This window comes from Aspergillus uvarum (genome assembly GCF_003184745.1).
Source record: "Aspergillus uvarum CBS 121591 unplaced genomic scaffold BO82scaffold_27, whole genome shotgun sequence".
Taxonomy (NCBI): Eukaryota; Fungi; Ascomycota; class Eurotiomycetes; order Eurotiales; family Aspergillaceae; genus Aspergillus; species Aspergillus uvarum.
Genome location: NW_020291324.1, coordinates 60,189 through 72,544, shown reverse-complemented (window position 1 = coordinate 72,544; position 12,356 = coordinate 60,189). Strand labels below are relative to the sequence as shown.

At 58.6% G+C, this 12,356-nt stretch overlaps 6 protein-coding genes across 6 annotated transcripts; 2 read left to right on the top strand and 4 right to left on the bottom strand.

Annotated features, from left to right (window-relative positions):
- Positions 1 to 150: 150 nt before the first annotated feature.
- BO82DRAFT_335441 (sugar transporter) lies at positions 151 to 2,139 on the top strand (the record flags this gene model as incomplete). The annotated part of the gene is made up of 3 exons (XM_025633304.1): positions 151 to 621; positions 677 to 1,074; positions 1,122 to 2,139. Exons 1-3 carry the CDS (start codon positions 322 to 324, stop codon positions 2,137 to 2,139), a joined length of 1,716 nt encoding a protein of 571 aa, XP_025491839.1. The 5' UTR covers positions 151 to 321.
- A 401-nt stretch (positions 2,140 to 2,540) lies between these two features.
- On the bottom strand, positions 2,541 to 3,532 carry BO82DRAFT_244060 (GNAT family N-acetyltransferase; the record flags this gene model as incomplete). The annotated part of the gene is made up of 2 exons (XM_025630813.1): positions 2,541 to 2,715; positions 3,153 to 3,532. Coding segments are annotated over 2 exons (555 nt in total), but the record flags the coding sequence as incomplete, so codon positions are not given.
- A 418-nt stretch (positions 3,533 to 3,950) lies between these two features.
- On the bottom strand, positions 3,951 to 5,525 carry BO82DRAFT_354372 (uncharacterized protein). The gene has a single exon (XM_025635193.1). The coding sequence runs from the start codon at positions 5,190 to 5,192 to the stop codon at positions 4,101 to 4,103; it is 1,092 nt and encodes a 363-aa protein (XP_025491837.1). The 5' UTR covers positions 5,193 to 5,525; the 3' UTR covers positions 3,951 to 4,100.
- Positions 5,526 to 6,439: 914 nt separating this feature from the next.
- Positions 6,440 to 8,004, top strand: BO82DRAFT_354370 (D-isomer specific 2-hydroxyacid dehydrogenase family protein). The gene is made up of 4 exons (XM_025635192.1): positions 6,440 to 6,742; positions 6,839 to 6,905; positions 6,989 to 7,272; positions 7,368 to 8,004. The coding sequence occupies exons 1-4, from the start codon at positions 6,595 to 6,597 to the stop codon at positions 7,946 to 7,948; spliced, it is 1,080 nt and encodes a 359-aa protein (XP_025491836.1). The 5' UTR covers positions 6,440 to 6,594; the 3' UTR covers positions 7,949 to 8,004.
- Positions 8,005 to 8,007: 3 nt separating this feature from the next.
- BO82DRAFT_310185 (DUF1295 domain protein) lies at positions 8,008 to 9,309 on the bottom strand. Its single transcript, XM_025632371.1, has 2 exons — positions 8,540 to 9,309; positions 8,008 to 8,454 (listed from the first exon to the last, which is right to left on the bottom strand). The coding sequence occupies exons 1-2, from the start codon at positions 9,229 to 9,231 to the stop codon at positions 8,127 to 8,129; spliced, it is 1,020 nt and encodes a 339-aa protein (XP_025491835.1). The 5' UTR covers positions 9,232 to 9,309; the 3' UTR covers positions 8,008 to 8,126.
- A 155-nt stretch (positions 9,310 to 9,464) lies between these two features.
- On the bottom strand, positions 9,465 to 12,270 carry BO82DRAFT_335426 (putative DNA mismatch repair protein; the record flags this gene model as incomplete). The annotated part of the gene is made up of 3 exons (XM_025633303.1): positions 9,465 to 11,379; positions 11,426 to 11,808; positions 11,864 to 12,270. The coding sequence occupies 3 exons, from the start codon at positions 12,268 to 12,270 to the stop codon at positions 9,608 to 9,610; spliced, it is 2,562 nt and encodes an 853-aa protein (XP_025491834.1). The 3' UTR covers positions 9,465 to 9,607.
- Between the last annotated feature and the right edge of the window lie 86 nt (positions 12,271 to 12,356).

Sequence of the window (12,356 nt, the reverse complement as noted above, 5' to 3'; positions counted from 1 at the left end):
TGGAGGCAACGTGAGGAACACAAGAAGGGTCAATCGGCTGGCGAACTCCTCGGCGCTTTGGCTTGCCCTTGATAACGGGCTGCAAGAGACTGCTTGACCAATCCCTCAGAGTCACCATGAGCAGCAAGCCACAGATCTCCGCGGTCGAGTTTTACGTACTGGGCCGCAGATAAGGCATGCTTCGATATTGAAGGCCTGTGACTCGCCGGGCCCGGCTGCGGTCGACACCTGCCCCTCAGTCTACATAAAGCGGGGTGCTTTCCCCGTTTCCTTGTGCTCTGCTTGTCTCTTTGGTTAGTCAGAGCACGACAAAAATCGAACATGGCGACGGAACAGGTCCTGCCGGTGACTCGTGAGCGTAACATCGAGGCCCAGAGTGCCTTTGCCTCCACGCTGGTGGCCGATGTCGAGAAAGCACCGCACCCCAAGGAGTCTCCTTCGGATCGACCGCACACCAATGTCTACGGATCGACGATCGACACCCCGACTTCCCAGGCGGGAACGGACGCGGTCTATGCGGCCAAGGCGGCGCTCTTGAACCAGGCCTTGCTGGACATGGGCATGGGTCTGTACCAGTGGTTACTTTTTGTGATCACCAGTGTCGGATGGTTTCTGGACAGTGTAAGTTAGACATTGAACCATGGATGGAAAATCGTGAAGGGTACTGATGTTCTAGTTCTGGCTGATGTCGTTCTTCATCATCGCCCCGTCCGCTGCCAACGAGGCGCAATTCTTCTACTCGTACAACAAAGAGGCATACCTGTTTATCAGCTTGTTTGTTGGGATCACCACCGGTGCGACGGCCTGGCCTTGGATGTCCGACTTCCTCGGCCGCAAGTGGATCTTTACCAGCACTATCGTCCTCATGGGCATGGGAGGACTTGTGGGAGCTGGAATGCCCGCCTTCACGGGTCTTTGTGTGGTGGGGTTCGTGGTTGGCTTTGCGGTGGCGGGAAACCAAGTCGTGGATGCGATGATTCTGCTGGAGTCGGTTCCTGCCTCGCACCAGTTCTTGGTCACCATCCAAGGTGCCTTTTGGGGATTGGGACAGCTTGTGGCATCAGCGGTTGGCTGGTGAGTGTGCTTCTTTCTGGTGTGTAGACTAGTTTAACCGAGCATAGGGCGTTTGTCGCGGAGTACACATGCGGCACTGGCCCCGACGAAGTCAGCACGGCGACAGCACTCTCCCACCAGTCGCGCGCCACCCAATCCGGTACCAGCAGCAGCAGCAGCAGCAGCAGCAGCAGCAGCAGCAGCTCCTGCCACTATGTCAGCAACAAGGGCTGGCGCTACGTGTGGTGGACCTTCGGCTGCATGACGCTGTTCCTGTACCTCTGCCGCTTCACGTTCCCGCTCCGCGAGACACCGAAGTACCTGCTCTCGAAACGCCGGGACGCCGAAGCGACCCAGCTGGTCAAGGACATGGCCGCCTACAACAAGCGGCGCACGTGGCTCGACGAGTCGTCGTTCGCGCGCATCGACTCGACCGTGGACGCCCGCACGCCCGGGTCGCGTCGGCAATCGCGCCTCAAAGCCCTGGTGTCGTCCGCCGGCCCTCTGGGTTTCGCTGCGCTGTGCCTCCTCTGGTCCGTCACCGGCCTGACCTTCATTCTCCACAAGACCTACATCAGCACGTACCTCGCCACTAAAGGCGTGGCCTCCGTCACCGCCACTACCGTGACCACGGAGTATCTCTACAGCCGGTACCTGTACGTGGCCATCTGCGCCATCCCCGGCCCGATCCTCGCCGGCTTCCTGATCGAGGCCACGGGTCTCGGACGTAAGCGCACGGGGGCTAGCATTGCGGTCCTGACGGGTCTGTTCATGCTCCTGGCGACGGTGTCTCGCTCCCGCGACGCGCTCTTGGCGTTCGAGTGCATCCTCTCGTTCCTGGGGGCGGCCAACCTGGCGGTGCTCACCACGTACACGGTGGAGCTGTTCGCCGCGCCCTTCCGTGGTTTCGGTCTGGGCGTGATGGGTTTCCTGGGTGGGTTGTTTGGGCTGATTGCGTCGGTCGTGACGACGTTCGAGAGCGGTGCTGCCGGCGGCGCGGCGGTGTGGTTCTCCGGTGCGGTCTGGGTGGTGATGGGTGCGGCTTGGATGGGGGTGCCCGAGACCAAAGGTCGTGCTGCTGCGTAGGTGGGAGAGTAAGTTTAGGAAAGAAGAGTAAAAATGATAGGCGTTAGCTCATGACGATGGACGATGGACGATGGACGAAGGTTTATGAAGTATGAAGTATGAAATGAAGTATGTTCGCTGTATCAGTTTACCCTCCCGTAATCGAGCATCCCTACAACATATCCCACACTATGCAACACTCCAGCCATGATACACCCACAACCCACCCACTACCCCAACACCCCTTTAACAGAAAACAACCCCCCACACCCTTCAAACCCCTATAGAATAGAATCGAACCCAAGCCCACATGTGGAAACATCAAACCAACCCCCACCCCCACCCCCGGTTCCCCTCTCAACTCAATAAGACCTCTATCCCCGCCAAACCATAAACCAATTCCGCTCCCCGCCCTCCTCAACAACCACCTCCCCCTCCGACACCCTCACGAACCCATGCCTCACGTACAGCGACCGCCCCTCCCGCGACGCACACAGGTAGATCTGTCGCCCCTCGGCGCGGGCGCGCGCGATGCCCCACGCTAGCAGCCGGGATCCCAGTCCCTGGCCGCGGTAGGCGGGGTTGGTGCCCAGGATGCTTAGGTCTGTTCCTCGGTGGCCGTTAGTATGCGTTTGCCACCACGGGATAGAACACTGTTGGGGGTGCGTATACTCCCTAACCTGGGGGATTTCCCCGATGTAGGGCAGGGATATTATTCCCCATAGTCATAGTATAGTATAGAAAGAGAGGAGAAAGGGGAATGGGGAAAGGGCGGAGGGGATGGGGCAAACGTACAGTAGTACCCCCCCTCGACGCCGCGCATGTCCTGCTCGCGGTGATGGGTGGTTTGCGCGCGGAGGCGGTGCAGGAGGTCTGCGTCGGAGGGGGAGAGGTTGGGTGGGAGGGTGGGGGTGGAGTTGGGGTCTTTTGCGTCTGGGGTTTCCGGGGTGGGTCGAGGCAGGCTTTGGTCTTGACCTTGATCTGAGGCGGAAGACGCAGGCGCAGGGGTGATGGAGGAAGAAGGGAGCTCCCACTCCGCGAACGCGACGATTCTCCCTTTGCGTCTGCGTCTTCTACCCTCTTTCACCACGCCTGGATCCGCATCATCCCCAGATCCTAACCCAGGTTCGGCATCGGCTTCACCATCACTGCCACTCCCACTTTCGAGAGCGGAGCTATCACTTTCGCTTTCACTCCCCTCATCGATACCACTACCCGCACCCGCAGGAAGCGGCTCCGCGTCCACATCCACAACCTTCAGCACCACGCTCCGCCCGCTTGCGATCTTCCGGCGCAGGTTGGCGGTCCACCACGCGTGCATCTCCGGGGTCGGGGGGAAGACGCGCCGGTGGGCGGCGTTGGTGAAGCAGGTGAAGTACAGGGCGGCGAGGGCGGGGGCGTCGGATTCGGTGGCTGTTGCTGTGGTTATTGAAGGGGGGGTTTTGCTTTTGCTTAACATGTTTCGTTGTGGGTTGGTGTATGTTTAGGGTGTTGAGGGTGTCTGGTGTGGTTGGAGAAGCTTGGTTATCTCGAATGGGTTGAGAAGGGGCTGTGGTGATGGGTTGGCGGTCGGTGGGTGGTCATTGCGAATTTATACCTCGGTGTCCTCGTTGTCTGTAAAGGTAGGTAGGCGAGGCTAGGCACCAGTCTTGCTGTCACGCCAGTAGATGGTGTGTTGATAAGTACGCCTGCTAAGACAGCCTATACTCCGGTTTGTGCTGGGCTCACAATCCCCGGAGTGGATGCTCCTATCAGAGGGCAGAGTCAGCTCCGACGGCAAGGGACCAGTTCCGCGATCGGGGTACGCAGAATCGACTAGACTCGATCGGGGTCCCGTTCATACTTCAATCAATTCGATCGAAGGAAAGATGATTAGGATTAGATGATGCATACTCAAATTAGGACAAGTCATTACTATCAGTCATACTATGCATCATATTGCAACCAGCAGCCAGCAGCCAGCAGTCACCGCCACAATCACGTCACGGCTTCCCCTCCGTCGGCGCTGGACTCCGAACCCTCTCCACTACATACGGTTCACTGGGATGCGGCGAGTGTGGCTGCGGTGGGGGATACATCGGACCCTGTTGCCCTTGCTGTTGCTGCTGCATCTGATGCTGCACCTGCTGCGGTCTATGCTGCGGATAGAACATCCGGCGGTTCGGCCCCCCCTCGCGCGGCGCCGCCCGGTTCTCCGTGCTCTTCGTCTGGTCGATTTCGCGCTTCACCCCCTCGTACATGTACTCGATGATGTGGATCTCCTCCTGGATGTCCAGCTCGCAGCCACTTAGACACAGCTCGCGCTCGCGCTGCTCGATGTACTCGCGGATATTGCGCCACTCGTTCTGGTAATGTTTCAGCCGGTCGGGCAACCCCGAGCCCTTCAGGTAGGTGAGCACCCCCGCCATGATCGTGTTGATCGCCCCGAACGCCGTCACCGCCGAGTGCGGCCCGCTGGCGGCACCCAGCGCCGTCAGGGCCGCCGCCACCACGATCTGGATCCCCAGGCACACGTTGATCAGCACACTGAAAAACCGGTAGCGCCGCCCCGCCGAGTGCTCCGCCTTGACGACGCGCGTGTAGATGCCGATGTTGGGCGCCGTGCGGCGGTAGTGGTGCAGCGTCGTTAGCGCGGGGATGCTGTCGATCCCCGTCAACGCGCGGAAGACGAGCAATTTGTCCTGCGGCGGGATGAGGGAACCGATGTCGGTAGTGGAGATGGTCAGTTGGCGGGGTTGTTGTTGTTGTTGCTGCTGCTGTTGTTGCTGCTGTTGGTCATAGGGGTTGTGGTGTTGCTGTTGTGGTTGCTGTTGCGGTTGGTGGTAGGGTTGGTGGTATTGCTGTTGTGGCTGCTGCTGCTGCGGCGGCGACGGCGGCGGGGGGACAGGAGGTGGCATGGCGGCGGCACCCATTGCCTCCAAATCTCCGCCCGGCAGCATCCCAGGCGCCGTCGGGGGATAAGCCCCCGGTGAGGTCATGGGGGGAAAATGAGGCTGCTCATGTTGCTCACGTTGTGCGCGAGGCAAAAGATTCATGAAACGTCCAACAAAACCGGAGCGTGGATGTTGCGCCATGGTGGCGGGTGGAAAAGGGCGGGATGAACCTCCCGAAAAACACGAAAAACTCAAAGCCCTCGCTCCAGAGGGGGAGTCCGGCCCGTTTTAAGGAGCCTTTGGGGAAGGGTGGATATCCCCCCTTGGGAGGTTTAATTATTACACATCCAGGCCGGCGCACCTGATGGACGCCGCCACCCCTTTCTGCAAATGGCGCTACTCCCGGGGTGTTCGTGCGCATGGCAGTGCAAGATAGAGAAGCCGGCTGGCCCTTCATTGGTCCTGCAGCGTCGAGGCAATTTAAGCGGACGGCTGGACCCTTGACCCACATGGATCGACAAGCAGCAGTTCGGCACGAAATGAGGGGATTGCGTGCAGTTTTCGAGTCGAGCGCGCTCAGTTCGGTAGATTGGGCCCAATGTGAGCTACCTGTGATGTAAGGAGAGTTCTGAGTCAACAGCGTTGGTAGCGCTGCAGGATGTGATAGTGGCGAGCTGAACGTGTTCTTGACGCGAAGTTACGAAGTCTGCAGCGCAGTAGCGAGCGAAGCTGATTAGCCCGTCGACCACACGAGCATCACAATGAGTTTGTGGGGATTCAGGGTGAATTGGCAGATGACTCGCGATACGGACCTAGACTCGACAGTCTGGAGCAGGCTTCACGCTAGCAGGGATTTTTTCGGCCATGGCCGCCGTATCGATCCCTCCAAAGCGACGGTCACTGTCCGAGTCTCCAAGACAACGATCAGCCACGGGGCGGGCTGCAGCTCACGGCCCCATTCTGCAAGCACTAAGCTGAAGGAACCACGGATAGGCGCCTGTCAGATTGGAGGATGGGAGGTTCAAGCGATTCGAGGGAGTGAACTGTGCTTTCTGTGTCGATCATATTTTCCCAAACTGGTCATGATTCAACCAGGCTTTAAGCGACGTACTTCTGTCATGTTTGTTGTGGTGGTGGCATTATTGACCGGAAGTTGGCGGGACGGCACGTTTCGACACTGGGAGAATAAATTAATTGACTGACCCGCATCGATCGGCGATGGGAACTTGTGACTGACCGAGAAAGCAATTTCGTCGCAACGCCAGCATCTTCCATGATGCCACGGGGTAGATCAAGAGTAAAGTACAGAGACAGGGTAAGTGCGAGCGACCGAGCGGCGAAAGCAAACGAAGATAGCGATCAACAACAGCGATAAGAGAAAGAAAGACAGGCTTATCTCACCCGTTCCCCGCGCTTAGTCATCCGCGTCTTCGGCCTGTCACGCATCCCGAAAAGGAAAGCGTCGCAATTGCCGACGATAAGGGAAAAAAGCGCCAGAAAGCGAGTCAATGGCGCAATCTAAACCCCTCTCGTCGACTCCGGCATTGACGCTCGACACTTTCTGGATTGCTTCATGTCTGCAACCACCCACTCACAGCTCACAATGGGAGACGCACCGCTCACCCAGGACCGGATCCTGATCACCAACGCCAGCGACTTCGCCCCCGCTCTCCTCGAAGAGATCCAGGCCAAGTTCGCCCACGCGGATATCACTTATGTGAAGCTGGAGAACTTCACCCCGATTCCCAGCGGTATGTCTGTATGCTTGCTTGTCTCTTCGAGAGACCTCTTCGAGAGACCTTGTCTGCCATTGAGAGTTATTGTATAAGAACACTGACCCCCCGCAGAATACGCCAGAAGAGCCACCCACATCGTGACGTTCAGCAACCTCCCCAACGTCGAGGATGTGCCCAAGTACGTGACCCCAATCCCTTCCCTCCCTTTCACTTACTTCGATAATACCCAAGGAGGAAACGCTTCCAGCTGACGTGGAACAGCGTCAAGCTCATCCACTTCTTCTCCGCCGGCCTCGACCACATCATGACGCACCCGATCGTTCAGAACACCCGCATCCCGCTGACCTCCAGCTCGGGGATCCACGGGCCCCCGATCGCCGAGTGGGTGATCATGAACTGGCTCGTGGCCTCGCGGCGGTTCGTGAACATCCACAGGAGCCAGGAGCGACACCACTGGGGCAAGTACGGCGAGTGGATGAGCGGGGTCCACGACCAGGTGGGCCGGAAGGTCGGGATTCTGGGGTATGGGAGTATCGGGCGGCAGAGTAGGTTCCCTTGCCCCTTGCCCCCCGTTCCCCGCAAAATCATTCTACTGTAGCTGGGGGGTTGATTGCTAATGTGTGATGGATGAGGGGGATAGTCGGCCGCGTCGCCTCCGCCCTGGGCATGCAGGTCCACGCCTACACGGCCTCGCCGCGGCCAACGCCCGCCTCCCGCGTCGATAGGGGCTATATCGTGCCCGGCACAGGCGACCGCGACGGCACGATCCCCGTCTCCTGGCACCACGGCACGGATCGCGCCTCGATCCACGCCTTCCTCGCCCTGGGGCTGGACCACCTCGTCGTCGCGCTGCCGCTGACCCCGCAGACCACGCATCTGCTGGGCGCGGAGGAGTTCCGGCTGCTGGCGGAGCATTCGCGGGGAGGCAGCAAACCCTTTGTGACGAATATCGCCCGCGGCAAGATCGTCGACCAGACGGCGCTGGTGGCTGCGCTGCGCGAGGGTGTTCTCGGTGGCGCAGCGCTCGACGTCACGGATCCCGAACCCCTGCCCGCTGACGATCCGCTGTGGGATGCGCCTAACGTGCTGATCAGTCCGCATATCAGCGGGGCCGGGTTGGAGTATATCCCGCGGTCGTTGGATATCCTGAAGGAGAATCTGGGGCGGGTGGCGCGCGGGGAGGAGATTTTGAATGAGTATAAGCGCGGGAAGGGGTACTAACCCTTGCATTTCCCACAGAATTCAGATCCGCAGACAGAAACAAGGTTATACGAAAGATTCTTCCGTGTAAGTATTGGATTCAATTAAGATATAAACATAGATTACATGATCGTTGCCGTGGTACAGAGTACAGTGTACAGAGTATATCGCAGTAGACACAAACGAGAAAGAGCGCAAATCATTTGGTGAGCAAGCCGCGCAGGCCCTCCTCGACCACCACCCCGACGACGCCGAAGCCGACGACCGCCCACGTCCAGGGGTTGACGATCTCCTTGAAGCCGGGCCAGAAGCTGTTCTTCTTGCTCTTCCACTCCTGGAGCTGGTCGTACTTGTGCAGGTCCCCGGTCTTGTAGCGGTCCTCCTGGCTGGCCTCGGTCATCTTGTCGCCGCCGACGAAGCGCAGGAAGACGTAGTTGGTCAGCGGGCCCAGGATGACGAGCGGGTTGAAGTTAGTCGCGCAGTTGATGAAGGCGAAGCCCAGGTGCACGAGCGTGTCGCCGAGGTAGCTGCCGCGGAAGATGTTAGCTGAACCCTGCTTGAACTTTTCCGTAGGGATTGGGATGGGGACTGGGAGGCGGCAGGGAATCATACTTGGGATGTCTAACGATGCTCCACACGCCGGAGCGGCACAGATCCTGCCTTTCGGCGCGGTGCGCCTCCATCTGGCTGTCGGCGAGAACCTCGAGCGCGAACCCGGCGCCGAACAGCCCGACGCCGAAGGCGCGCAGCGCGGCCTGCACGTCCGCGTCCAGGGCGACGCTGGGGCTGGTCAGCCGGAAGGGCAGGGTGAAGGGCAAGCTGATCAGGGTGAGGAACGCGGCCTCGGGCAGGTACTGCTTCCAGAGCATCTCCTTCCAGAAGCCGACGGGGCTCTGCTTCTTGAGCTGCACGTAGCGGGCATCGTCGGCGCCGCGGCGGAGCGTGCGCGAGGCGATGCGCGCGAACAGCCGCGTGCCCCAGGCGGTCACGAGCGAGAGCAGTGTCTTGTCGGTCCAGGAAAGGGCGCGCCAGGCGGTTTGCGGGGAGACATTATTGTAAAAGACTTGGTGGCCGACGGCGCTCCACCACGCGTTGATCACCTGACTCGCCGGCCAGTTCCAGTCCTTCAGCTCGGCTTTGTCGGTCGCGCGCGAGGCTGCCCACGCCGCGAGGTCCAGGGTCGTGTGCAGCGCGAATGAGGGCAGGATGGTCGAGCGCAGGATGCCCAGCTCGCCTGTGGCGAGGCCGGGGCTGCGGAGACGGTCCGCCTGCGCGAGCGGCGAACCTGACCCCGTCAGATTCATGGTTGCGGTTGTGGTGGTTGTGATTAGAGATTTGGTCTGAGTGAAGAGAGAAAAGAATTCGTGTGAATCTTGGGGAAGGGATTGGTTATAAATGAAGTCTGGGGTAGGCTGTTGATGTCAGTATTATGTAACGTCGTGATGACGTCGTATTGTCACTTTCCTGCTCGTCCCGAATCGGCCAATGCCAGGGTTGGAGTTCGGCTCTAGCAACTTGGAAGCTTGGTTTATGCAGTAATTAAATGAAATAATTTCTATTGTAAATTATCGCGCGATATAAGCAGCCAGCTGCAAGGAAATGCGAAGCATGAGCTAGTTATGCATGTGTGACAATGCTGGTATAGGTGATGCTGTGTAAGTATGCTTGGCGGTCATTAGATCAGTGGGACGGAGATGAGAAATTGAAATGCAGCGGAAGAACGTTCGGTTGCGCTTCTCGATATCTCGCCTGTATCAATTCCGTTAGACGCTGGGTCCATAGATCAATTGGTGAGTCTGTCGCGAGAATATTCGACCTGTCAGAGCCAGTCACGGGATCCGTGAATACGGGTTCTGGGCTCATTCCTTTAGCCAGTTTCGACAGCTGCGAGACATCTGTCGATACTGTCACACCCGTATCATATAGTGCGTGTTCCTCTGGGATCCTCTCAAATGGCAGCTTGTTGGTGCTGATTCGCTTGGGTTTCGACGTCCCGTCCGAGGTCGCGTTCTGCGCGCGGTAGCGTATGAGATATGACCTTGGATCATGTGGCGACAGCACGGGTCTGTTCGTCTGCTCCAGCTCGACCAGATCCTGAGGGTGGCTGATTGCTGTATCGGAGGTGAGAGCAGCTCGCGCATTGAGGTATCGGTTCAGGTGCGGTGAGCGGGGGGTAGACGCGGCGTGACTACTCTGGAGCTGTTTCCGTCGCTCCTGTATAGCATCGCGCTTCCGGCGTTCGAAGTCTAGCGCTTTCTCAAGTTCGTTTTGACTGTCTCTGGACAGTTGATGAAGCCTCGAGGACCATCGTTCGAGGACCGGAAGTCCGCGGTGATTGCCTTGGATTTCCGCGTCTTCGATTGCTGATGGGGAGCGGTCCAGGACCTGCGACATCGCTGCGGCCGACGGGGGGCTGTCAGGTACATCGTCGGCTGGGGTTTGTGGTTCCTGGAAGGTTGCATTGGATGCTTCGAATCGCTGGGCTGCTAATTTAGCCAAAGAAGGCTCCTCTGATTCCTCGCGCGGCTGCCCTGAGGCCTCCAATCGCGACATTGCCACTTGCGTAGTCTTTGTAAACCAGGTGTCAAGCGATCCATTTCCGTAACGCTCTCTGTCGCGCTCCCGCAGTGCACGTTTTACACTTTCGTGAGTGTTGTGCTCCGGGGGACTGTGTGAAGGCTGCAGTCTAATGGGGGAGATCTGCGTTCGTGCCGGAGAGATGGCCAGCGTGCTCGTGCTCGATGCGGACGGGCTTGGAAGAAGCGACTTTGGTGAAGGAGCAGGTCGCGACCCTAATGAGTCCCTACGACTCTCTGCAACGTCGTCGTCGATGACTTCGTAGGTTGACTGAGTTTGTGGCAAGATCCTGGCAGAGCCGCTGGATACATTCATCTTTGTGAAAGACCACGGGTTCAGCGCTTCCAGACGCTTTCGCCTTAGGTTGTTGACATCGGACGTATGGGATGCATCGGTAGACGGTGGCGGGGCCTTCAGCATCGATTGTGCTGTCACGAACCCCGGCGAATGACTGCTTGTTGTACTCTGCGTAGCCTCGATCGGGTCCTTGCGAGCCAAAAGCAAGTCAAACCCGTTCGACTCTCTGACTGGCGCCTTTCCTTTTTGTAAAGAGCGTGGCTGCTCGGCGGGTTCGGGTTGTGCTCCGTATATGCCGCGAAGCAAGGCTTCCACCGCGGAAAGCAGCTCTTGCGGGTTTTCGAGCAAGACATCATCCTTCGCAGGCTCAATGTTGACATCATACGTCGCTTCCTGGCAGCGGATATGCAGACACAGAAACGGGTCGGTGATGTTCGATTGGCCCTGCTGATGACTCGCTGCGTGTTTTATATAAGACTTGAACAACTTCGCAATGTCTTGACCGAGACCCCTCGCAGCCGACAGAGGTCTACCGTCAATGCTTATGTACTGACCCGAGTTGCTGGCTCGCGCAATATCTGCCAAAGTTAGTCGAACTCAAAAAAGGCCCTACGGAGCGCATACCGAGCTCTGGGTCTGGGAGAAGCGCTGTCAAGTGATAGTGCAGTTCACTCTCTTTCTCTGCGCCACCGGGAGAGTCATCTCCCCATTTCGTTACCAGACAGTTCGAGGCAACGTCCTTACCCACCACCTTGAAGGCGGCGTCCGAGAGAGTCGCATCCTTGCCTGGCGCGTACATCCAGTTGTTACTCTCGTTCTTCGCCCTCAGGACTTTGAGGGACAGTCGCTTCGCAGGCTGCGCCAAGGCATAGGCCTGGACCAGCGTCTTGATGCGGCCCAGCGTCTTGGCGGCGTTCTTCGAGGCCGTCTGCCGGCGCACGGGGATGTGCTTGGAGAGATCCGCGATGCGAACGGTCGTTCCCACCGGGTGCGCCGCGCGCTGCGTGCTGCGGGCGGATTTTCAGTATTCGTGTGCCTCGATACGAAGTTCGACGTACTTACCTTATCAGTTCCCCGTCTCGACCATACTTGAGCACGTAGCCGACCGACTCACTCTCAACCCTGGTGGTTATGACCACGCTGCTGGAGACCTCGGCAGCACTGGCGAGCGCTTCGCCGCGGAAGCCCAGCCATGTTCCTCCGACATGTCGGAGATCGTCCACGGTCTGGATTTTACTAGTGAAGGAGCTTCTGCAGACGAGTGGGTGGTCTTCGCATGGGATGCCGGTCCCGTTGTCCTTGACTTGCACTACGTCAACGGTATTCTGCGAGATCTCGATGGTCACCGAAGTAGCCGATGCGTCGAGGGCGTTGTCCAACAGCTCCTTGACAATTGAGCAGGGGTCGGAGATGACGGACGCCGAGCCGATTGCCCGTGCGGTTGTTGGTGGGAGCGCCGCGATTGGCATCTCTCTTGTACTCGAACAGGTTAGGGGGTCATTCTGGTAAAGTCTTTAAAGTATATGGGGGTAATTGAACAGATGCGAGGTATATA